Source organism: Diabrotica undecimpunctata, chromosome 4 (assembly GCF_040954645.1).
Source record: "Diabrotica undecimpunctata isolate CICGRU chromosome 4, icDiaUnde3, whole genome shotgun sequence".
Classification (NCBI taxonomy): domain Eukaryota; kingdom Metazoa; phylum Arthropoda; class Insecta; order Coleoptera; family Chrysomelidae; genus Diabrotica; species Diabrotica undecimpunctata.
In genome coordinates, this window is record NC_092806.1 from 64177979 (window position 1) to 64205706 (window position 27728).

General features: G+C 34.6%; 1 protein-coding gene across 1 annotated transcript; it reads right to left on the reverse strand.

Annotated features, from left to right (window-relative positions):
* Window positions 1–27662, reverse strand: LOC140439604 (alpha-2-macroglobulin receptor-associated protein). Its single transcript, XM_072529621.1, has 3 exons — window positions 27343–27662; window positions 14675–15101; window positions 1–666 (listed from the first exon to the last, which is right to left on the reverse strand). Exons 1-3 carry the CDS (start codon window positions 27565–27567, stop codon window positions 185–187), a joined length of 1134 nt encoding a protein of 377 aa, XP_072385722.1. The 5' UTR covers window positions 27568–27662; the 3' UTR covers window positions 1–184.
* Window positions 27663–27728: the final 66 nt, after the last annotated feature.

The following is a 27728-nucleotide window of genomic DNA, read 5'->3' on the forward strand; positions in this document are numbered from 1 at the left end:
TACTATCAAAGAAAAATATATTTGGATAAAATTAAACAGTCAATAAACTTGTTAATACAAAAAGTTAAGTAAATAGGTAACTAAAAAATATACATTTTAAAATCACATGCAACAGACAACCTAACCTAGAAGTATTTGAGAATTTTGGCATTACGTAGATTCTTGTTTCCTCATACACCAACAATTATAGCTCGATATGTTTTTGCATAATTCTAGTTTCAATATCTAGATGTATCTTCTCCACTTTTCTGGCATGCTTCTTAATATTGTCAGCCATAAGAGAATGTGTGTCAGTTTTACCGCCGGCAATTCCAATTTTTTGTTTCTCCTTCAATTTTTCCTCGTTTAAAGCATGTTCTACTTGCAGATGTCTGAGCTTCAATAACCTATTTTCGTAGTGAAGAAGTTCAGTCTTCAATGAATGAAGTTCGCTTGGTGTGAAATTACTCTCCAGAGCAACTTTCCATAGACCTTGAACTTTGGGTTCCACAAACTCTTTGCTTGCTGGACCTTTGGCCGAAAGTAAATGGAGGTGGTCGAAGCCGTCGTTGATTTCCTTATGTTTATCTCTGAGTAAATTAACTTTATCTAAATAATCTTTATTAGGTTCTTTTTCTTCCTGGATCTCTATTTTATTGTATTTGTCTAAAGAATCTTCAACTGCATCTAAAATATTAAGGAAATTTAATTAGTACAAAGACAAATTTATTTAAAACAATAAAAATGGACAATTAGGTATAATATTTAAATATTTAAAAAATAATAAGTTAAGTTTTCACGACCAAGTTTTTGTAATGATACAATGACATGTCATCTGCGACTACGACAGACATCAAAGTCGATGTGTCAACGGTCGAAGATGTTTTCCGCTAACTGAGGGTATCTCTCTGTCTATTTGTTCAATGTCCATTTCGGGTATCAGGATGTTTCAACTTTATTTTCAAGTATGAATGTGATTTATTTTGGACCCGTTTAGGATTTTATTATTCCCTTCAGGGTTAGGTTTTCTTGTGTTTCAAACTGGTGTTGATAACGACGGCATTGGCCGTAGAAGTGACGTTTTCCAAGCAGCTCATTTCGAACGTTATGTTTTGAAATTATATAGGGTATAGAATCGATAGAGAAGTTGGTACAGACAGCCATTGAAGTAACATGCTCTAAAAACGAAAATAACAAAGATACAAGAAGAAGACATCGGGTTCAATAAATGAACAGGAAACAGGAATGGAAAACGCAAGAGATCATGGACCTCATGAACATAAGACGAAAATATAAAACAAACCCAATAGAATACAAACGAATCAATAAAATCATTAAAAAAGTACTAAAGTAAAAGAAAACTGGATGTCAACAAAATGTCTAGAAATCGAACAACTTCAGGAAAAATATTGAACAACGTCAGGAAAGATGAAAGAAATGACGGGTAGACACAGAAAGAGACAAGAAACAATATTAAGAAATAATAATAACAAAATAATTATAAGACAAACTGGAGAGATGGAAAAAATACATTCAGACATTTTTTAACGACGATAGATATTGTGCTCCGCCATCCACAGATGATAATAAATGAAGAAGGTCCAGAAATAACCAAAGAAGAAGTTATTCATGAAGTAAAAGCTCATAAAACGGAAAGACGGCCGTGCCAGACAATATCAATGTCGAAGTGCTTAAATTAATTGCAGGCAACGAAAGTCAAAACCTAGACACACTCTTCAATAAGATATATGACACAGATAATATACCATCAGACTGGCTAAAATAACATTCGTAACATTACCAAAAAACCCAATTCCTCACAATGCGATGATTATCGAATATTAAGCTTGACGTCTCATGTCCTTAAAACTTTTCTCAGAATCATCCATACACGAATTTACAAGAAGTGTGAGTTTCAGATTAGTGACACTCAGTTTGGATTTTGGAACGGATTGAGAACACGAGAAGCTCTTTTTATCTTAAATGGGCTAAAACAACGATGCAGAGACATGAAAGTAGCAAGAGTAAACAAAAAGAATTGCTAAGCACGATCAAAGAGAGGAAAATAAATTATGTGTCACGTGTTGAGAGGTGAAAGATATGAATTGATCCCAATCAAATTAGAAGGTATAGTACAGGACAAAAGATCAGTAGAAACACGAGAGAACTCGTGGCTGAAGGACCTGAGGAGATGTTTTGACCGCTCATCCGCAGATATGTTTCGTGCAGCAGTTTCCAAAGCTACAATTCACGTTTGGATCGCCAACTTTCGAAAGGAGACGGTGCAATAAGAACAAGAAGGGTATATAGAGAAATACTGGCGATCAACTTAGGAAAAAATAGTTGTGCAAAAAGATTAGAAAACTGCGAAAAAACATCTCTCTACCCTGACTAGAAATCTTAGGATAAGAAAGTATGGTACCTCAGTGACGTTGCTTAACAACTAAGGAAGTTCATCATTACCAGATTTATAAAGGTTATTTTTTTTAGAGGTATAGAAAAGTTGGTAACACTTTTTTAACTGTCGGCCATTTTGACAGCTGTCAAGTGATTTATGTTAAGTTTGGTATTTCAGCATGAACAGACTTTACTCCTGAACAACGCTTCCAAATTGTACAAATTTATTTTGAAAATTATAGTTCTGTTCGAAATACGTATCGCGCACTATGTCCATTTTATGGTCAACATAATAGTCCATCAGAGCAAGTAATTCGATTAACTATGGAACGGTTTTGCACCACGTTTACTCTAAATGATAATATGCAGAATATACAGAAGTTGTTTCTGCTGTAGAGCGTAGCATACAGGATGACCCGAATCAGTCTATCTGCCATCGTGCACAGCACTTGGATACGTGTCCATCGATTTTATGGAAGATTTTGTTAAAAGATCTTGCTTTGCGTGCTTACAAAATTCAATTTTTTTTTATTATGACACAATCTTTAGCAATTAAAACACAAATAAAGTTCTATTAGCTAATTTGCTGGCTGCGAGCAAGGGGCTCCTATTGTCGTGGTGAGGTCTTTTCCAGTGACAAGATCACTTTAACCGTTTTTCAGGTCAGTTGGCCAGTTCCTTTTGAGTCTCCTATTGACTTGGTGTTCTAGCAGATGTTGGAGTAAGGGGTTACTATGTGATTTCAGTGCTTCGTGCTGTATTTAGTGATTACATCCTGTACGAACGGGATTCTTAGGTCTTCATGACGTTTTAGGTTTGATACATACCAAGGTGCATCAGCTATCGTTCGGAGTATTTTTGATTAGCATCTTTGAATTATGGCTGTGTTTGACTTTCTCGCACATCCCCAGAGTTGGATTCCATACGTCCAGATAGGTTTTATGACGGTTTTGTATACAAGGATTTTGTTTTCAAGGCTCAGTTTCGATTTCCTGCCTACTAACCAGTTTAGATCTGTCATTCTTAGGTCAATTTGTTTCCGCTTCTTAAGAATGTGTTCTTTCCAGGTGAGTGTTAAGTCAAGATGTATTCCTAGGTATTTAGTGCTAGACGATTGGGGAAGTTTTTTTTTTTTTTTTTTTCCGTGGAATTTATGGCTTTGGCGAGAACCAATTAGCCAGACTATGTTAGATTGAATCATTAATTTGTGTAAAATGTTTCATAGTATCAGACCTGAGCATGATGTATTCATTTGTTTTGTTAGTAATATATAAAATGTGTAAGGCGTTTATATATATATATATATATATATATATATATATATATATATATATATATATTTTTTTTTTTATTTTTTTTTTATTTTTTTTTTATTATTTTTTTTTTTATTTTTTTTTTTTTTTATTTTTTTTTTTATTTTTTTTTTTCCGCGCTAGGGCGTCAACCCGGTTCATCCCCTCGGAGGTTTCAGCCCTCTTTGTGTGCTTTACGTTTAGTTTCTTTCGCAGAATTGTATACAAAATTGGTTAGTAATTTTACAGTTTTAGTTTACAGTTTATGATGTGTTGATGAAGTACATAAAGGATATCATTATTTCCTGAAAAAATAATACAATTTAGGTCTATTGGAAGGTTTATCTTGTAGTGAATTAAGTTTTTGTATAGTTGATTAATGTTTACATTATTTATTGGACATTCAAGTAAAACATGTACTAATGTACCCATTTTACCACAACTACACAGTGGATCGTCTGTAATTTTCATTTTGTGCTTATAATAAGGTGTTAGTGCATGATTAGCACGTACTCGATTTATTGTGGCAACAAAGTTTCTGTTTGGTATTTTGTGAAACCATGGTTTTCTGGGAATTCTTTGCTGGTGTTTACAAAAGTTTGTTCCGGTTGTTGAAGCGTTGTGTAGGTTTTGCCACATCTCATTTATTTTGTTTCTTTGGTTTAAGAATAGGTCGGACGGGGGTAGTTTAAGATTTAGTTCTTCTCCTGATGTTGGGGCTGTTTTTGCTAAGGTATCTACTATTTCATTACCTGTTATACCTGCGTGTCCCTTTACCCATAGATATATGACGACTTTATTCTTGATGTGTATCTCATTATGTAAATACAGGATATTTGCTTCAATATGATTAACTGATCTATTTATGTTTACTTTTTTAAGTTTATCTACTGCACTTTTGCTGTCCGTACATATTATGAATTTGTCGTGGTTAGAGCCGAGTATGTATTTCATAGCTTGCACAATTGCTGTTAATTCTGCAGTGTATATGGAAGCTTCCTTTGGTAGAATAAATTTTTTTTCAGTATTTTCTTCCACATGGTAAAAGGCACAGCTGGTATATTCTTTTGACTTTGATCCATCAGTGAATATAGAATCATAGTTTGGCCAGTATTTGTTTTTTGTTTCGTTAAACTTTGATTGATTGAAACTTGCTACTTCTTGACTTTCAAAATAGTAGGTTCTAATTTCCCGTGAAAAAATTTGTTCTGGCGAGAAAATTAGAACCGGGGGGAGTTGGTTGGAATAAAGTATATCTGTAATGTCAAGTATTTCTGAGAAAGTTTCTACTATGAGGGGGGTTTTCTTGAAGTGCCAGTATCTATGGGTCAAAACTTGAACTGTTAGTGATTGTATACTATTGAGGTAAGAAGTTTTTTTGGAAATGGTTTTTATCACAAATTTTCTGCTCAATAGTTGTCTTCTTAGTTTAAGAGGAGGTTCCACAGCTTCAGCTTGCATAATATTTATGGGTGTTGACTTAAGATATCCCAGGCAAACTCTTAAGCATTTATTTTGTTGTATCTCGATTTTATTTAGATGTGTATCTGCTGCTGTTCCATAGAGTTGACTTCCATAATCCATTATTGATCGTACCATTGTTTTGTAGAAAAGTAAAGCCGTATTTGGATCTGCTCCCCACTTTGCCCTACAAAACGCTCTTAAAATATTTATAGAATTACTTGTTTTTTTGATGATTTGGTGGATACAGTCCTTCCATAATAGTTTTCTATCTAGATGTAGGCCAAGATATTTTACAGAGTTGCTAATACGGAGTTTATATTTTCCTATTGTTAATGGTCTTTGATAGTTGTTTCTATTTCTAGAGAAAATACATATATTGGTTTTGGACTCGGATATGGAAAGTCCCATGTTGTCTAGGCATTTTTGGATTTCTATAAATTCAGTGTTGATATTTTCTATACATTTGTCCTCTGATTTGTTACTGGTGTAAATAACAACATCATCGGCGTATTGAATAATTTTGGACTTACGTGATATAACATTTTCTATGTCCATTGTGTACAGGCTGTAGAGGATTGGGCTCAAGATACTACCTTGTGGTAATCCAGATCTACATATTCTTGATTCCGAAACTTCTTTATTTATCTTTAAGGAAACTGATCGATTAGAGTAAGCTGATTTTATGAAGTTGGCAAAGGAGGTTGGTAGACCAATATTGATAAGTTTCTCTTCTAGTATATTTATTTGAACATTATCATATGCTGAAGTGATATCCAAAAATGTAGCCAAAGTGTTGTATTTGTGTGTGAATCCTAGATAGATGTCATTTACTAGTATCGTTAGGGGTTCTAAGGAAGATCTTCCCTTTCTAAAAGCATATTGTGAGTCAGGTAATATTTTTTCATTTTCTAGCCAATATTCAAGCCTGTTCTTTATCATTCTTTCCATGGTTTTAAATATACACGATGATAAAGCTATGGGTCTATATGAATCTGCATTTCCGTTCTGTTTTCCAGGTTTTTTGATAGGTACTACGATGTATTCTTTCCACATTGGTGGAAAAGGAATCTTTTTTATCCAAATCGAATTGAACAATTCTAACAGGGCTTTCTTATGGCCTAAGGGCATTTTATGTAACATATTGTATGAAATGTTATCCGCCCCGGGAGATTTATTATTTGTTGATTTAATGCATTGTTCGAGTTCCCATAATTGAAATAGTGATTGTAGAAAAGAAGTGTTTCTATTTACAGTAGCTATTTGTTGAGTAATGTTGTTTTCAACCCATGGGGGTGAGATTTTTGTGTGGAATTCATTTATCCAGTCTTCTTTGGGGTTTATTTACTTGTTTTCGGTTTTTATATCGGTTTACTTTGTTCCACACTTCTTTAATTGGTGTATTTTGATTTAGATTTTGGCAATAATTAATCCAGCTTTTTTTCTTAGTTTCTTTGAAAGTTTTTTTAGCTACTGCATCAAGTCTTTTATATTCTGTTAGATTATTAAGATTTGGAGCATGTGTGTAGGTTAAGTAAGCTTGTTTTCTTGCTTTAGCAGCTATGTTACAGGTTTCATTCCACCAGTCCTTCGAACAATGATTTCTATTTTGTGTGTTTGATTTTTGTAAGGGAATTGCTTTGTTGGCAGCTTTGTTAATATTGTCGATAATGCCCATTAGTGATGATTTTGGTTCTGTAGCTTCAAGTGTAGCGGTGTATACATCCCAATTAGCAGCCTTGAGTCTCCATATGTTATGTTTTGTCTGTTTAATTTGCGCAAGCGGGCTATTCCTTCCAAATTGTATGTGTATTGGTAAGTGGTTAGAGCCATAAGGTTCTTCTAAAGTAGACCACGTAATTAGGTGCGTCAGATCCTGTGTACAGAGGGTCAAGTCTACAGCTGACTTCTTATTGTTTGCTAATGTAGGTGATCCGTCGTTCAAAATTACTAGGTTGCATTGTTCGATAGCTTCCAAAAGAGTCTTGCCATAGATATCGTCATATCCATCATTCCAAGCCAAACTATGTGCGTTAAAGTCGCCCCCAATTATGAATGGTTTTGGAATTTGTTCCAAAAAGTTGATCCACTGTTGTAATGATATTCTAGTTCTCGGTTTAAAGTATACTGAAACGAAGTAAATTTTTTTTTGTATAAATGGAAAATTAACCGAGATACAAGTATGCTCAAAGTTTATTGTAGTTGGAATTGAGACTTCTTGGTATATTAAGTCTGATTTTAATAAAATGGCTGAGCCGCCGTACCCATCGTCCCGGTCACAGCGAATATTGTTGAGGCCTTTAAAATTATAATATTTTCCTGCTTTAAACCATGTTTCCGATAGAAGTGCAACGGAGTAGTTGCCCCTATCTAGTAGATATTCTAGGTTAGTTTTATTAGAAACTGCTGAACGGCAGTTCCATTGAAGAGTATTTATTGAATGGTTGAGGTCTGAGAATGTGATGACGTGTTTCCATTTATAGTTAATTTGACTAAGTTTTCGAGTTCTTCCTTATTTATATTTATACTTTTTGTTACTAAAACTTTTGTGACAATTTCTATAACTAATTCTAATATTGAATTTATCATGCTTAGGTCTGAAGGAGATGCAACTGAATTATTATTAATATTTCCTTTATAGTTAATACTGTCTAATATTCCTCCCTTAGGTAATTGAGATCTAGGGGAAGCTATAATTTCATTATGCAAAATTAATGTTGGATCTGGACTATTTGGTCTCTGTCTTTTAAATGTTCTAGAATTTGTATTATTTGAATTATTGTAAAATATGTTATTTGTTGACATTTGGTTAATTGAATTTGATGGGAGCTGGGTGGGTGTATAATTATTGGGATTTAATGGAGGGAAAGTTTTGAGGCAGGAAATGTTTGTAGTTTGTTCCGTATTAATGGTTGTTGCTTTTGCATAGGAGTTCCTGGGAAACTGTCTGTTGGCGTCTTGGTAACTAATATTACTGGAAGACATAGCGTCTTTTACAAGTTTTTGACGTTGAAATTCCTGACACGCGCTCAAATTTGTAGTAAAATGATTCCCCGAACAACTAAAACATTTTGGAGTTATATCGGTCGTTTTACACTCTTTTGTGTTGTGTGATTCCTGACATTTTTCGCACCTAGCCCTGCTCTTACATTGTCCCCCTGTATGTCCAAATCTTAGACAATTAAAGCATAATAGCACCTTCTGTTTATATGGCTCGACTTCCTTTAGTACCTTGTTGATTGTTACATATTTTGGTAGTACCTGTGATCTAAAACTAACTACACATGTTTTTGTTGGAATATATTGGGTACCTTTTTCATCTACTTGCCTCCTATTTAATCTTTTGACTTGAATGACTTCAAATTTACAGTGTAAATCGTACATTTTGATTCTGTCTTTAACATACTCTACTGAAAATTCTGTGGAAATATCTCTTATTACGCCCTGTCTAACTACAAGAAACTTAGGAATGTATATGTCTAAATTATTTTTTGTAAATATTGCTTCATTTTTTTTAGATATGATATAGTTGGCCGATTTATAATCTTTAAATTTTATACGTATTTTATTTCTCCCTACTGCGTCAATGCTCACAATTTTTTCATCAATTTCTTTAAGATTTGTGATAATAATGTCACCTATCCTTAAAGCGTTTAACCTGCCTTTAAAATCGGGTGAATTATTTTCCAAATACACGTAATGAGGTCCCAAGTCGTTTTGTCGGTAAAGAAATTCCTCCCTTTTTGTTCCTACTTCTTTGTTTATGGTATTTGTTATTGAAGTGTGTACATTAGCAAAGTCATTATCGATAATGGGTTTATTATTAACAAGTTTTGTGGTACTTATCTGTATAACCGGAACCAGATTTTGAAATCCTAACAGCTCCTCGTTTGAAGATGATGCATGTTCTGTATCCATTTGGGTTTCTAAAACATTGTTATCGGAGGCATCGCCTCCGCTAACTGCACTCATAAGTTTTTAATGTCTTTCCGAATTTCGCTTTTTTATTTGGTGTAATTAATTTACTTTTAAAGTTCACGAAATATTTATTTATATAGCTAATTTATAAACACCGGTTTTAAAAACAAGCTTCTTTCTTACGCACGTCTAACTACCACGACGAATGAAAGCTGACTGATTGGGGAAGTTGGATATTGTTAAGTGAAACTGGGGGACACGGGTCTCATCTCAAGGTAAAAGTCACTTGGACTGATTTTGTTTCATTAATTTTAAATCTCCACTTGTAAGACCATGTCTCGATTTCATTCAGTTGTACCTGTAGAATGTTACATGCTATAATTGGTTTTTTGGTCGGCTGCAAGGATGACAGCATCATCTGCAAACGTGCCAGTGATGGTTTCATCCAAGAACGCTGCCCTGTGGAACACCAGATTTTATAGCAAAATTATTGGAATTACTTTCATTCACTCTTGTTCGGAATTTTCTCCCACTCAAATAGGATTTTAACAGTTTAAAGTACGTGATGGGTAAATATTACTTGATTTTGAAAATCAGGCCTGTGTGCCAAACCTTATCAAAGGCTTGACTAACATCTAGAAAAGCAGCTGTGCAGTAGTGTTTGCTTTGCATTGCAGAATTTATGGTGTGTACTATTCTATGAACCTGCTGTATTGTCGAGTGTTTTTTTTCGAAAGTCAAATTGATGGTTGGGTATCCATTCCTCCGTATTGGGGTCTGAGTTAATTTTTTGTAACAGTAACCTTTCAAGTATTTTGGATACGACTGGTAGTAGGCTTCTTGGTCTATATGATGAAACCTCGTTTGGATTGTTTCCTGCTTTTGGGATTAGTATTATTTCAGCGGTTTTAAAGAGCTTTGGTCAGTAGTTTAATCGTAGAATTGTAGAAAATTCAAATCATGCAAGAATTGAAGGTACATCATTACCTAGCAAGGCGTAGACTCGGTGAGTGGGTCCAAAACGAGATACTGTTCATTCCAATTTTCATAAGCGAATTTTGTTTAGCGATGAAGCTTACTTTTAGTTGAATGGCTACGTCAATAAACAAAACTGCCCTATTTGGAGTCAAGATAATCCTCAAATGAATTTGAGAAATCATTACATCCAAAAAACTGACTGTTTGGTGTGCTTTATAGTCTGGTGGAATCATTGGACCGTACTTCTGGCGATGTTCTGGCGAAAAACGATGCTGGCCAAAACGTTACAGTCAATTATGACCGCTATAGAGCCATGATTACTGCCTTTTTCATTCCCCAATCGAACAACCATGATGTGCAGGAGTTGTCGTTTCAATAAGACGGCGCAATTTGTCATACAGCTCGTGCCACAATTGATTTATTGAAGGAAACGTTTGGTAACCGCATAGTTTCACTTTGGGACCGTGAATTTGCCTCCAAGATCGTGCGATTTAACACTGCTTGACTATTTTATGTGGGGATATGTGAAAGTGCTAGTTTACGCCGATAAGCATGAAATGATTGACCACTTGGAGGACAACAAACGCCATGTTATTGCCGATATACGGCGACAAATACTGGAAAAGGTGATTGAAAATTGGACCTTCAAATTAGACTACGTCAGAGTCAGCCATGACGGTCATATTTAAATTATAATGCCAAAAGATTATCTTTCGCATACAGCCAATTTATAAAATTCATCTTTGTTTTAATCCGTTTCAAAGTTCTATACCTCTAAAAGAACACCCTTTAGTATAATGGAAAGTGGGTGAACATTGTCGAAATGTGAACAGGCAGACCTGAGGATTTTATCGATTGATCCAAATGGGTATTTTGTAATTTTCGGTGAATCTGGAGAGGAGTTTCATATTTCGTAGCGCTAAGCTTCACAACAAAACCCAATTTAAATTCTCGTTTTACTGAACATTATATAAATAGAGAAAATTGTTTCGACATCGTGGTTACTGCGAAAGGGCAGTAGTTGCAGAACACACCATCATAAAAGACAATTTTATTTGAATAAAAAAATGCTACAAAAATTAAAAAACGTTTAATGAACTTCAATCGTAAGGAAGGAGTTCTGCATCCAAACCGGATTCACGGTTATAAAATAAGAAACATCTTCCTGAAAATTCCAATTCCGATTAAGACTAACCCCAAAGTCATGAGACACACGATAAGAAAATTTCGATTAAGACTAACAGAAAAATTCATGAGACACACGAAGTTTGTATGTCGGATGTGCCTTCCTAACAATGTGACCCAGCAATCGGCTTTAACATATTCTAATCTAAAATTTTTATGAATGAAACGGTCCGTCAATTTTCCGTCAGATTATCCGTCTTGGATGATCTACTGGCAAAGACCTATGATATCATCGCAACTTTAGAGTCATCGTAATTGAGATAAAAATCCATGAAATCGCATAAATATACGGTTCATTCACCATGCTCAATGACGTTTGAAATTGACAATGTAAAGTTTAGTTAGACCCATATTTTAACAAACCTTGTTTTGGAAAATAAGTAAAAATGGTTCCCCAATATATTTCTCATAAATTTCATAAGACCGCAGTTTAGCTTTCTTTATTATATTCAGTACTACTAGTGCCACTTATGTACGAAGCTATGAAGATGTGCGAAGCAGTATAGGCTAGTTTTAATATAACCTATAAAAACACATTAATATTAATAATTTCGTGTTTGCAAAAGTTGTGTTTTTAGGTGTTTTAATTAAAGTAGGTAGATTGTTTTAATGGTGTTTAAAAGGGCATTTTTCTGTTTATTTCATATATAATATAATTTCTCTAATTATCAGAATTCACTCATGTAAATTAGTGTTTATATTTAATCAGATTTTGGGGTAAAATGGTCCCTCCCTGTTAAGGCAAAATGACTCCTGGGACCACTTTACCCTTACTTAGCCTACCAAATAAAGTTTTGAGTTATACAGGAATATTTTTTATAATAATCAAATGTAGGTATATCACCTTTACAGAAATAATGGTTGCTGCACTTAAGTACTTAAAAAAAGGGACGAAAATCATAATATATTGGTAAGTGAACTAAATGTAGACTACTTTATTCGTAAGGGAGATGTCAGAACATTATCGGTACTTTCTTTTAGGCAACAAATTATTCGAAAAGTCTTGGTCGATTCACTACAACATTGCAGAAAGAATTGGAGACTTACTGAAAGGAATATGTTTTAGACCGACTATTCGGCATGACGAAGAAAAACATTTGTGAAATAGCTTGCGGGAGAGGAACAGTATTAAACACAGATTTTCTCAAAACAAAAAGTCAGCTGGAACGGCTTTGTTTAAATATTTTCTAAAGAGACATTAATGAGATTTCCTTTAGAACTCCTGAGGCTTCCTCAGCCACCTTTTAGCACATAAAGGGCAGAAACAGGTTGGTTTCTTAACAGCGCTGAAAGGAGATACAATGTTACTATTGTTCTCTGTGTAAATGCTGCGGGTCGATCCATTCCTCCAGTCGAAGAAATGAATCAAGGCGTCTCATATGGAACACTTTCTCTTTACAACTAATCTGGATACATAAAAGCTGACACCTTCATTATATTTTTAAATTATTTTAAAAATTATTTAACAATATTTATTTATTCTTAAATCATACATTATACACAGTGCTCAGTTTAAGATGGGGTCCTAATGGCGTATTTTAATGAGGAAGTTATTTTATGGCTTAAAACAAACCCTGGTAAAGTCGTAATTCTATACACTATAGCTAGCTTGTTTGGAAAATCGGATCAAACAGCTGTCACACTTAACAACGGACTCATTGGATTCGAGACAACATGCATCTGTCCTTTTAATCCGAACATAATCCCAGATTATAAATTTAAACCATCGTTTACAACTGATCGACCTATAGTGGAAAATGAAACTTTTGATTCTATTCATGAACCAATAAATACGTCTCCACGAAGAGATACCTCTTCGCTTCCTAAGTTCTTTACTTATAAGGAATAGAAAAATCCGTAATACATCTTCATCAGATGAGCGAGATGAATAGGAAGTAAATGGACGATCTTTGGATGATCACCTTTTTGAAAACAGTCCAGGGGGATTATCAGAAAATAAAACTATCCACTGCAGCTTCAAATAAAGTTGACATTACAAACTCCTAAACTGGTAATTTAATACCAATTTTCGAAGGCAGCACTACAGAACAGAAAGGTGGCATTAAAAGGAATGAAATTCCACCATCGTTGGAGGATACTTGCATAACTCCATATGATATATCTCCACTACCTCAGGCACCTCCTTTGACAAGAAGTTTAAGACTTTCGTTGGGATCAACTTGATTAAAGGAATTAAGTTTTCACCTTCATAACAATTTATCTTTTGATAAAAGAAAAACAAAAAACACAAAAGTCAACTTCATAAGCACCCAGAAAAGCTGTAAGCAGAAAGGTGTTCAAGAAAAGAAAGAAAATAAAAGATTTATTGATTATGAAGACGAATCCTCCTGTATATTTTGCTCTGAATTATTCAGTGCATCGCAGACGAAGGAGGTTTGGATTAAGTTCACTTTGTGCAATAAATGGTGCCATCTATTGTATGGGGGTGTAACTGGAAAGCAGAAAGTGTATGTATATTTGCAATGTTTTTAAATAGAAACGTTTTATTACTTCTTCTGTACAAAGAATCTGTATGAGTCATTTTACCTCACGGACAGGGTGATTTTACCCTAACCATGGTGTAAAATGGTCCATCTAGAGCTTTTTCAAAATAAATTTTTTCTTTAATTAATATTTTTCTTTTAAGTGCATATTTAAATATAATTTTTTCACAGAAATATGTTCTGCTATACACCTCTTATTGTTTGATTAAATTCTACTTAATTATTTGGTTTTTTGTTATTTTATGCCTGAAAAAATGTTACAGGTACCATTTTGCCTCACTCACCCCTATTCGTGGGTTGAACGTGGATATATATATATATATATATATATATATAAGAAATACTGGATATTAGTGACTGTCGATATAAACAAACAACACAGTTTATTTCAGAAAGGTTGGCCGGGATGTTACAGAAACACTCTTGACTTTTGGTCTAGCTTTCGGAATTGTTTTATTTCTTTTTCAAGACACTGTAATTAGAAGAATGTGTAAATATTTACAATATATCACAAATTGTCAGTGCAACTTACTAGTCGTTGAGATTATTTATATAAACTATGACACTCAACATTAATAACATACACATAAAATATAACATAAAATAAGGAACAAAATACATTTTAAAATTTAGTTAGTGATAGTAAAACTTCGTTGTGACATCTTTTAATGGAGTGTTTTAACTGATCCATAGAGAACAGAAAGAAAAAACAAAAATAGTATGATTAAAATGTAATTAGGTGTTCTTCATGTTTTGTTAATGGAAGTAGTATATTAAACCTGTCTTGATGGTATGCAACATGTTTTGCATGCAGGTGTATTATGGTGTGTATATGTAAAAGTAAATCTTTATTTTATTTTTGATGTTTTGTCAGTAAATAACAATAAATGTTGCTCAGTATATATATATATATATATATATATATATATATATATATATATATAGATTTTAAATACTTACTTCCTTCATAATCTTCTGGTTGGCCCTTCACATCATGCAATAATGAATAATACTGATCAATTTTATCTTGATGATGTCCAAATTCCTCCCTCAAAGCTAGGAGCTCTTCTGTAGTAAATCCCGCTTTTTCGGCTTTTTCCCACAGTTTATTCAGCTTCTTATCTTTAAAAATACTCTTATTAATGTGTTTATCGCTGACTTCATTAAGTGGTTTCCATCGTTTTGCTTTTTCAACATCTGAGATATCATCAGCTTGGTCTAATAATCCAAAGTTCTCCATAATCTGCAGCAATTTTTTTCTTAATTGAGCTTCCATGGTACCATCTTTGTCTTTGCCCTCTGCTCGAAGATGCTTCCAAGTTATTTCTTCTTTATCATGAAGTTTGAGGTCTCCAAAGATAGATTTCAATTTGGTATCAGATAGCCTCTATAAAAAGGTAAGAAATAAAAATAGTTTTTAACGAAATAACACTTTAGGAAACCATGTATTTTTATAAATTGCTCATTTAAATATGTCAGTTTTGTTGCATAAAGTCAATGGCTCTTTAAGCATATCCTCCGATGTTTTCAAGTACAACAAAGGAAAAGCAATAAAAAATATGGGTATTCATAAATTTATTGAAAAATTACAATTAGTCATCATTAAAAACTGAACTGAATGGCTAAGAAATAACACGGATCATTTTTAATATGAATATATATAATGTGAATATATATATATGTATATATATATATATATATATATATATATATATATATATATATATATACAGTATACTCCCTCTATAACGAACACGGTTATTACGAGGTTTCGCTTATAACGAGATACATTAGATGTCCCGTGAAATTTCTATTGAACTATAACCGTCTATAGCGAGGCAAATTTGGTTATAACGAGAGAAAATAAGATCCAAAAACGTGTTTTTTACGTTTTTTGTCGGGTCGTGGCTATAAATAAATACCTTTTCAAACAGCCCCTCAATAAACTTAACTGCAGCCCGCAATAAACTTCTTTACAATGAATAAATACAACTGTTTCACATCTTTAGAAAATATGATAGAATGATACTGGACCATTTAAAGCAGTTAAAAATGACTTATGAATGAAAATGAGTTCTTAAAATTGCAGAAGCAATATTTTATGTTATCCTTGAAAATACGCTTTATACATTATGTAATTGGAGAAAAAAATATAAGTACAGATTTTTTGTTTTAACGTATATCATTGATAATAAAAGTAAACAACTCTTTTATGTTTTAATATATTTCATTGACAATAAAAGTAAATAACTTTTTTTCAAAAACGCCATTCAAACAATATTTATTAGCATCTTATATTGCTCCGAATGGCTTCACTATAGGAAGTTAATGGGTTAGAAAACTACAGATTCATATGTATGCACAGTATTATTATTGTCTGATATAACGAGATTGGCTTATAACGAGGTAATTAGTCTGTCATTTCAGTTCTCGTTATAGAGGGAGTCTACTATATATATATATATATATATATATATATATATATATATATATATATATATATATATATATTAGATCTTCAGGATTTTCTCACCTTTTCAGTTATCCCTAAATATGCACAATAAAATTAAAATCTAGACTTTAAGCAGACCAGTTTTTTTTTAAATACTAATATTCCAAGGTGCTGTGTTAGTGTTAACATCCTTAACTTGTATATGTCATTCTGAACTAATTCAAACAATTCTGACTACTTTCACTTTTAATACCAAATGTTTTGCTCTGAAAGAAAAATTCGTCATTTGTGGTGCAGATTCAACAATCCCTTTTAGGGAAGTTTTAGAAGTTCTTGAATTTTGTTTGGAATTTTTGATGAGAGACTAAAAGAGATTTAGAAAAGTGTGCCAGCATGTGGCACACGTGCTGGCTACATGATGATGACTAACGACTTAAGTAATAATAATTAATTAATAATACAGTATACTCCCTCTATAACGAACACGGTTATTACGAGGTTTCGCTTATAACGAGATACATTAGATGTCCCGTGAAATTTCTATTGAACTATAACCGCTTATAGCGAGGCAAATTTGGTTATAACGAGAGAAAATAAGATCCAAAAACGTGTTTTTTATGTTTTTGGTCCGGTCGTGGCCATAAATAAATACCTTTTCAAACAGCCCCTCAATAAACTTAACTGCAGCCCGCAATAAACTTCTTTACAATGAATAAATACAACTGTTTCACATCTTTAGAAAATATATGATATAATGATACTGGACCATTTAAAGCAGTTAAAAATGACAGAGTTCTTAAAATTGCAGAAGCAATAATTTATGTTATCCTTGAAAATACCCTTTCTACATTATGTAGTTGGAAAAAAATATAAGTACAGATTTTTTGTTTTAACGTATATCATTGATAATAAAAGTAAACAACTCTTTTATGTTTTAATATATTTCATTGACAGTAAAAGTAAATAACTTTTTTTCAAAAACGCCATTCAAACAATATTTATTAGCATCTTATATTGCTCCGAATGGCTTCACTATAGGAAGTTAATTTTTTTAGAAAACTACAGATTCATATGTATGCACAGTATTATTATTGTCTGATATAACGAGATCGGCTTATAACGAGGTAATTAGTCTGTCATTTCAGTTCTCGTTATAGAGGGAGTCTACTGTATATTAATAATTATTTTATTTAAGTTGTTTACTACTTTTTAAAAAATATGATTCTGAAGCTATTTTTTGGCTCATTTTAAATTTACTAGTATATTTTTTCTGCTATTTTAACAGATGGTGAAAAGCGAGAAAATTAAAATGTAATTCAGATCTTATTAAATGTAGCAAATTGTGTAGTAAATGCCTCAATAGAATGCAGCAGGATATGGTTCCCTATATTAAAAGAAAAAGTCGCTAAAAAGTATATCAACATTGACAAGGTAATGACATACCAAAGACAAAGACGCATTTATAATTTAAGAATAATACATCACATAACTAAGATTTATTTATAAAAGATATGTAATATAGATCATTAGTCATACTGTGAGTAATTGCGTTGTTACTAAGTAAATTTGACTTCATTGTCTTTACAATGAAGCACTTATATCCAAGACTGTGGTACCTCGGGTGAGTACCGATCCGACAAGTATAATAATAACATCATTCAAAGCGTTTACTTGAGAAGTTACATTTTATTACAAACATATTCTTGAGAACATAATATTGCCATCAGTAATCCAGATGTTTCCTAATAACAACTTCATCTTCCAACATGACAATTGCCTGGTGCATACAAGTAAAATTGATCGAGAATTAATGGATTGGAAGAAACTCATGTTGATGTTCTTCTGTGACCTTCCGGGAATCCAGATCTGAACCCAACTGAAGATGTGTGGGCAGAGTTGACAAAGAACTTAAATTAAAGAAATCATAGAAAACAGAATAGAATAGAACAATGGGAAGCAATTGGGCAGACATAGAAGGAGCTTGTTGAATATAATATGAGGAGACTGGTGCTATCTATGAACAGAAGATTTCAAAGTTGTATTGACAATAATGGGGATTCTACCAAATATTAATTGTGTTCTTGTATAATTTCTATTTTGTTACATTTTGTAAAATTTATTAAATGTCGTCACTTTGATATAAAATGTGCATTTAAATGAGATAAAAATTCTAAAAATTGGCTACTATATTTGTAAGGGTATGCAATGGCCACAGCCATACATAGATCAAGGAAAATATGTTACATTTCTATATATTTCTGGACAATTAGTAGGCTAAATAAACTAACAGAAAAGTGATGAAAACTTCTTTTAGAGTTATGTAGATAAAACTGAGAATTTATGCAAAATCAAAGTAGAGAATATCATAAATTCTTATTATATATTTATATGATAAAGACTATACAGTAATGCCTTAAAGAGAAAGAAAGGAAAATCATTTAACATCTTGAATTTAATAGAGGACTATATGACAGACTGGCAGTGATTATAGTTATAATAACTATAAACTCATATATAAATAACAAATATACAGATAAACATGTTATAGGTGAAGGTTTTACAGTTAAAGGTGTTCAGTAATAATTATCCATTCAGTTGAAAAAAAAACAATCAAGATAACTGTGATTACAAACCAAGAAGCCAGAAGAATTTATTAGAAATGAACTAAGCAGATATAAATTTAGACAAATTTTTAACACTGTGTGCGGATGTCCGATCCTGAGACTTATACTTTGAACTGAAACTTATTTAGTAATAAAACTCCTATAAGATAATTAATAAATGTTTATTAGTAATTATTAATCATAATTATAGGAAAACAATGAAAAAAATTTCCATGGCTCACATGTATGCCACCAGATATAAGATAAAGGTACTTGCACCAGGAACAGATGGCACACATGTATGTCACAAAGAGAAGATTTAAAATATATTGTTATACTTGTATACAAACCAAACGAGCTAATATATTACTAAGTAAAATACTTTTAGGTCGTGTGAAAATTTGCAAGACATGTTGCAACATACAAGACTGGTTTTTCCTGACATAAAGCAATAGTATAATGATATCTCACTATCACTTTCTAGCAAAGTCTATAATTCTTCACTAACATTTTTTGATTTTTTGGTAGATATTTTACATGATTTAGAAATTTTAGGCCACAAAGTACCTGCTTCCGAATATTCACTTATTACTTTTATAATATATTGGAATAATTGCCATTTACACCGAACTGCAAGTCTTTCAACGTTTGTTAATGACATTTTTCAACACTAACTTTGACTCGAAGATCATAATTGGTTTCAACCTTTTCTAATCATAAGTGGACTCTTGTCTAGCATATATAATAATGTTACGATAATTATCCTGGCCTAAAATAACCGTATTATATTATGACTAATGCTGTTCTGTTTTAGATTATACGAGACCTTTCGAATAGCTGGCATAAACTCCAAGTAATAAAAAAACTGGTTCCATTCGAATCTTCCGGAATTAGGCCTGTCCATTCGAGGCGAAACCAGGTCAATTGAGGTCAAAATCCATGGGATTCTAGAGCAGCTGTTTTCGTATAAATATGAGGGAACTTTTATTTTGAAAACAGTTAGTTAATTCTCAACACCCGCGCTCGCGAATTTGTTACGTACGGATATAATAAATTATTGTCAGATAAGTTAATATAAATAAAGAAATAAATTAAACCCGTAAGTGTTATAAATATTGAACCTTTTAATAAATTCACAACAAATGGTGGCAGAAGTGAGATCGAACATAAATTAGACTTATAATAATAATACAAGTGAATATTTGTAAATTGTGAAAATGACGACGATTTATGAGCTGACAGTGACTAATTTAAGAAGACATCTTGAAGACAGAGAATTAGCTTCTACCGGAAAAAAGGCTGAGTTAGTCCAACGACTAAAGAACGCTTTGCTAGAAGAAGGACTAGATCCAGAGACTTATATATTTGAAGATGCTGTCATCTCGTCGATTTCGAAATTAGAGAGCAAAGTTTCCGGCGACATCGCTTCTTTGGAAGACAAAGTTTCTAACGAGATTTCTTCGCTAGAAAGCAAAGTCTCTGCTAATATCTCTTTCGAAATCTCTAAAGTAACTTCTGAGATGTCTGCCCTCGACAATAGAATGTCTTCGCTAAAAAACCAAGTTGCTGCCGATATGTCGGCCTTCGAAGAAAAGATTAAAGAGATAGAAAGGAAGATGGAGGAAACCGGGACAGCAGAGAGAGGAAACAATCCAATTACAGTGGAGACAAAAGAAGACGAGACGAAATGTAAGTTGGAAACACGACCGAAATTTGAAGGAAGTGGAGGTACTGTCCATGTGAAAGTCCCAACTTTCGACGGAAAATCATCATGGAACAACTACATGAAACAGTTCGAATCAGCCGCAAGAGCAAATGGATGGTCTGAAAAAGAAAAGGCTGTAAACCTGACTATCGCTCTTCGAGGAGATGCCTTAGATGTGCTTCAGACCATAGCCGTAGAGGAGACCGATGATTTCGAACAACTGAAGAAGAGGTTAAATATGCGATATGGCCACGAACATTTGGAGCATGTATATCAGTCACAGCTTAAAAATCGTAGACAGAAGAAAGATGAGGCTCTTCAAGAATATGAGGTAGATATTGCCAGATTAGTACGATATGCTTATCCAACAGCTCCCGAAGACATGATGGAAAAATTGGCCGTTCAAACGTTTATTGATGGTCTTCGTGATCATGAAATGCAGAGAACACTGCGATTAGCTCGTCACAAAACGCTGGTTGATGTCTTATCCGCCGCCCTCGAATACGAGTCAGCTACGCAGGCCTCTGGCGGGTACAGTAAAGTTAGAACTGTAAAAGAGGAAGGAGATGAAGATAAACTTGACCAGCTCGTTAATATGATAAAAAGCATGACATACAAGAAAACGAAGACCATCAGATGCTGGAATTGTGGCGAAATAGGACACGTACGAAGCTCCTGTAAGCACCCTAGGTACGACGCAAATCAAGAAACTCACCATCAGGAAAACTAGAACGGGTCAGCCTTAGGGGGGCAGCTTCGACCCAGAACTTTTCCAAAGACCCTCTCATACTAATAGCTTCTTTGAAATGTCGTGAAGATAGTGTATATGTAGATGGAGACATAAATGGTAAAAAGCATACGTTGTTGGTGGATACCGGAGCGACCAGAACCATTATACGCCCGACAGTTATAAACAGCCGAAAGAAACTGTTACCAACGAGGTTACGACTTCGGACCGCTACAGGTGAAAATGCCAACATTCATGGAGAAATCCAGGTACAATTGGGAATTGGGGCAGAAAAGTTTGTCCATACTGTTATAGTTGCTGACATCGAAGAGGATGTTATATTAGGAATGGACGTAATGAATATGCATGGATTCCAATTGGATTTTAAGAATAAGGTAATCAAAGTTGGCAACGAGGAGGTATTTCTCCATCCACATAATGACAACACTGTGCAAGCAGCCATTACAGAAGATACAGTCGTGCCTGCGAGAAGCGAAACGATCATAGTAGCGCGACTACAGGGAATTGTAGACGAAGGGAGACCTGTTATGATGGAGCCTTGGAACCACGACGATGAGGTTGGCCGTGGAATCATAATTGGAAAGGAATTGGTGACTTCGGCTAAAGAAATTCCTGTGAGACTTATCAATGTCAACGACTACCCAGTGACCATAAAGAAAGAGACAAAAGTAGGAACTTGTGTACCTGTGACATCCATAATTCGTCAGGCGACAACATCTGATAATTCCAACGACAAATTCGACCAAATGGTTGCAGTTGCAGGACAGTTACCACAGGCGAAGAGAGAGGAAGCTGAAACGATTGTTCAGGAAATGAAGAAAGACGGGGTGATAGAACCTTCTACGAGCCCATGGGTCTCTCCGGTGGTCCTGGTTAAGAAGAAAGACGGAACGACGAGGTTCTGTGTGGATTACCGTTTGCTGAACAACGTTACCAAGAAAGATAGTTATCCTCTGCCTCGGATCGATGACACATTGGACACATTGGCTGGAAGTAAATTGTTTTCTACTTTAGATTTGAAGTCTGGATACTGGCAGGTAGAAATGGACCCAGTCGATAAAGAAAAGACAGCCTTCACCACAGGATCTGGATTGTGGCAATTCAACGTTATGCCATTTGGACTTTGTAATGCTCCTGCGACATTTGAGAGGCTTATGGAAAATGTGTTGAGAGGGTTATCTTGGAAAACATGCCTGGTTTATTTAGATGACATAATCGTCTTGGGGGAGACATTCGAAGATCATTTGAGGAATTTAGAAAACGTTTTTAATCGACTTAAAGCTGCCCAATTGATGCTAAACCCCAAGAAGTGCCAGCTATTTCAAGGTAAAGTCAATTATCTGGGTCATATAGTCAGTAAAGAAGGAGTGGCCGTGGATAAGGGAAAAATCGATTCCATTAAGGAATGGCCAAAACCAACTGACAAACATCAAGTGAGAAGTTTTCTTGGACTATGTACTTACTACCGGAGGTTTATTAAGAAGTTTGCAGATATCGCTAAGCCATTAACGCGACTTACAGAGGAAGCAAGAGAATACCGCTGGGATATAGACTGCCAAAATGCCTTTGAAACGTTGAAAAAGCATTTAATAACAGCACCAATTTTGGGGTATCCACTGCCAGAAGGAGAGTTCATCTTAGATACGGATGCAAGTAACGTGGGAATTGGAGGAGTGCTGTCTCAGATTCAAGGAGGACAGGAACGAGTCCTCGGATATTTTAGTAAAGTCCTTTCAAAACCTGAGCGGAATTATTGCGTCACGAGAAGAGAACTTCTGGCAGTAGTGAAATCAGTAGAGCACTTCTATCAATACCTCTATGGAAGGAAGTTTTTAATCCGAACCGACCATGCTGCCCTTAAGTGGTTGATGCAGTTTAAGAATCCAGAGGGTCAGATAGCCAGGTGGATCGAACGACTCCAAGAATACGATTTTAAGATTGAGCACCGAGCCGGAGTTAGCCACAGAAACGCTGATTCTCTTTCCAGAAGGCCATGCCCAGCAGAGTGTCCCCACTGCAACAAAACGGAATCCAAGGAAGCAGCAGTGCTAAGAACGACGATTGTCAACGACGACTGGACGCCTATTAAGATCAGAGAAGAACAAGAAAGAGATCCAGTTATACAGAAAATTCGAAAATGGAAAGAGGAAAACCGTCGACCACCTTGGCAAGAAATATCAAACCTATGCTCAGTAGTTAAGACGTATTGGGCCCAGTGGGACTCATTTATCATGGAAGATGGCTTGCTTAAACGAGTCCTGGAAAATGATGACGGTTCAGAGAAGAGAAGACAGTTGGTGATCCCAAAGAGCAGAATAGCCGAAGTACTTCGTCAGTTACACGACAGTCCATCGGGAGGGCATTTTGGTGTAAGGAAAACCCTTCAGCGAATTCGGGAACGGTTTTATTGGATGAACAGTTCCGACGACGTAAAAGACTGGTGTAAGAAATGTACTATTTGTGCTACGAGTAACGGGCCTCACCGGAAAAGGAGAGCTCCCATGAGACAATATAATGTTGGAAGCCCGTTTGAAAGAATAGCTTTGGACATCGCTGGGCCATTTCCAGAAAGTGAAAATGGAGGCAAGTACATGTTGGTAGTAATGGATTACTTTACTAAGTGGGTCGAGATTTACGCACTTCCCGACCAGAAGGCCGTCACCGTTGCAGATAAGTTGATCCAAGAATATATCAGCCGATTTGGAGTGCCTTTGGAGATACATAGTGACCAAGGCAGGAACTTCGAAAGCGATCTATTCCAAGGAATATGTGATAGACTAGGCATGAAGAAAACAAGAACTACAGCATATCATCCGCAATCTGATGGTATGGTAGAGCGGATGAATAGGACAGTCGGCAAGTATTTGACGAAGATGGTGTCCGATCATCAGCGAGATTGGGACCAATACCTTCCGTTCTTCACAATGGCCTACAGATCTGCTGTTAACGAATCAACAGGTCAGACACCAGCCAGAGTCCTATTCGGACGCGAAATGCGACTACCTTGTGATCTAGAATTTGGGTGTCGACCTGGAGAAGATGTAGCAGGTGAGGATTATGTGATCGAATTACGAAGAAAAATGAACGATATACATGAGTTGGTCCGTTCCCACCTTCAGATCGCTAGCGACCGAATGAAGAAACGGTACGATACACAAGCCGAAAAGGGTTGCTTTAAGAAGAACGACAAAGTCTGGCTGTATAATCCCAAGAAGCGAAAAGGTTGTTCTCCCAAATTGCAGCAGTTTTGGGAAGGTCCATACCTCATCATGGAGAAGATCAACGATGTCATCTACCGAATAAGCAAGATTCCGAGGGGAAAGCCGATGATAGTACACCATAACCGGCTGGCGTCTTTCGAAGGTGACCACGACGTAGATGAAGAAGTGGAAGTAAACCAAGTCCAAGACGTGTCTGACCTCACGTTTGAGGAATTCATGGGTGCCTATGGAGGTACCGGTAAAGCAAGACATGGTGTTACCACTGAAGAAAAGCAAGATCTACTCGCGCTCCCCGATGACTACTCGCTGGCCCTTACCATCCCGGCCAGTATCAAAGACGCACCAGGGTTGGCATCCGTCTTTCGAAGGAAGTTTGGTCGAGTTGCAGAACTTCAATGCCAGGTGCCAGCTCCCGGTAAGACCTTGAAACTCCAAGATGCATCACGTTACCTTTTCTACCTGGTAACAAAAGACACTGCCCGTGACCAACCTACCTACCGAGATGTGTGGGAAGCCTTACTTCAATTGAGAGAGCACGTACTAGAGTCCGACGTGCAAAAGTTAGCCATGCCAAAGTTGGAGTGCCGCCAATTAGATTGGAGGGTCATCCGAAATATGGTGGAGGAGATCTTTAAAGACACCGAAGTCCAGGTGTTAGTCTGTTGCAATCCGCATAGTTACTGGTGCGGAGAGAAAACCGTCCCTTGTCATTTTTATACAACTGGAAGTTGTAAAAGAGGGTCCAGTTGCCGATACCAGCATACAGTTCCGGTTCCAGTCCCGACAAGGTTCCAGGAGGAACCATCTTTTAAGAGGGGGGCAATGTTACGATAATTATCCTGGCCTAAAATAACCGTATTATATTATGACTAATGCTGTTCTGTTTTAGATTATACGAGACCTTTCGAATAGCTGGCATAAACTCCAAGTAATAAAAAAACTGGTTCCATTCGAATCTTCCGGAATTAGGCCTGTCCATTCGAAGCGAAACCAGGTCAATTGAGGTCAAAATCCATGGGATTCTAGAGCAGCTGTTTTCGTATAAATATGAGGGAACTTTTATTTTGAAAACAGTTAATTCTCAACACCCGCGCTCGCGAATTTGTTACGTACGGATATAATAAATTATTGTCAGATAAGTTAATATAAATAAAGAAATAAATTAAACCCGTAAGTGTTATAAATATTGAACCTTTTAATAAATTCACAACAATAATAATAATAATAATAATAATAAAGGTCTTTATTTTTCCTTCAAATTCATACAATACACAGAATATATAATTTATATATGCATAAAATACAATAAGAAAGAAAAAATGCCGAAGATCAGTTGGTGCTGATTTCAAGAAATCAGTACCTCTGCTTTTCATCTTAAGCAAGAGAGAAAAAAAAATATATAATATATTTTTTTGCATGTTAAGTAACAATCAATTAAAAACCATAACCAATAGAAACATTTAACATTTAAATATTGTACAAAAACTATCACACAGTTTATACATACTTCATAACAGGTCATCAAATAGTTGCACATGTGTTACTCACTTAGCAATTTAGATTTAAGAGATTTCTTAAAAGATATAATCGATTTTAATTTTAATTCTTTAGCTAATCCATTATATACTTTTGATATTTGATATGTAAATGAATTTTTGAATTGTTCTGTACGATGTGGCGGAGCTGTAATTGTATTTTTATATCTTGTATTAACATTATGTATGTCAGTTCTGTATATAATTTTTTTAAAAAGATATGCTGGTAGAGAGTTTTTGATAATTTTGTGGAAAAGACAAGCAGCATGTAGAAATCTTCTCTTTTCCATGTTCAACCATTTAACATGTTTTAATTTGTGAGAAATAGGCTGGTGTCTTCTTACACCACAGATCAGACGAAGACACGAATTTTGAACCACTTGAATTCTTCTCCTGTCATCTGAACTAATACAAGGCCCATACACAACATCTCCATAGTTAAATTTTGATAGTACCAGACTTTCGCACAATATTCTTTTTACTTTGTATGACAGATAGCGGCGATTATGGTAAATTGTTCTTAGACTGAGAAATGCTTTACTCACACAGGTGTTAATATGTTTTGTAAATTTGAGGTGATTATCTAAAGTTAAACCTAGATTTTTTCCACTAGTTACAGGTTTAATGGTTTCATTATTAACAACTATTTCAATGATGTTACTCATTTCCAAACACACCCTGTTTGGACCAAAAGGATATCATTTAGGGTTTATATCTATAAGATAGTTATAAACAAAATCTTATATAGGTACTTTCAAATATATTTCTTAAAATATTACCCAGCACAACTATTATTTTTATTTGTTTGTATATTTGATTTGTTTATATATTTGTGAACCAACGTAATTATAATTGAATAATACCTTATCCAACAACCTGATACTAAACTTAAATAATTCAATGCACTACTGACAAAAAAAACACAACTTAAAAATGTGTATAAATGGCATAGATGTGCGCCATCCGCTAGTTGGTGAAGGCACCATGTGGCTCACATGTATGCCAACTGCAGGGAACATGTTAAAGAAAAAATGAAACCTGCTATACCTATGAAAAGAATTATACATGCCAAGAAATATTGATGAAAGTGTTATTTAGAACAAAATTGAAAATAACAAGAGGAAGTGAAAGATGTGAAAGCATTGGAGGAGGTAGAAAGGGTGATAATAAAAAAGACCATTAGGTGGAAAAAAACTTGCATACAGACGGTGTTGAGTTGTTTTAACGGGAGCAATGAAGTAAGTATGATTGAATACAATGGTTATTACAGGATATACCTACACCTAGCACAGCACCTTGAATGTATTCAAATAAAGTTGTGAAAGATAACATTTTATTAACTTTTTAGCATAAAACTGTCTTACCAAAACTGCTTTGGACCATAAAAGATTCAATTTGGCCATACGAAAAGGCCGATCCAGATGTTTCAGAGTTATAGGACGTAAATCCACTGGTTCATCAACATCATCCTTATTTTTGTTCACATCATTTGTTTCCAAATTAGCTTCTTTGCTATATTTGTTGTAACACGTGGTATTGATAACGAAAATTGATAGAATAATTACACATATTACATTTAATCCTTTCATGTTGTTCGATATATAGTGTATTTTAATTACACTTACTTAATGATTGTAATTTGTAATCAACTGATATAAACATAACCTCAAATCAAATGTCTATCAGTATCAGATGACGTGTGTGTCAAAATACATAAAATTAAATTTGTTCAGTACAGTATCGGATTCAC

Bases quoted from the DNA above. Each gene is read 5' to 3' on its own strand.
- LOC140439604 (XM_072529621.1), bottom strand. From the start codon at position 27,567: ATGAAAGGATTAAATGTAATATGTGTAATTATTCTATCAATTTTCGTT. The intron at 15,102-27,342 runs GTAAGACAGTTT...ACCTTTTTATAG, and splicing joins TATGGTCCAAAGCAGTTTTG to AGGCTATCTGATACCAAATT. The intron at 667-14,674 runs GTAAGTATTTAA...TTAATATTTTAG, and splicing joins ACCAGAAGATTATGAAGGAA to ATGCAGTTGAAGATTCTTTA.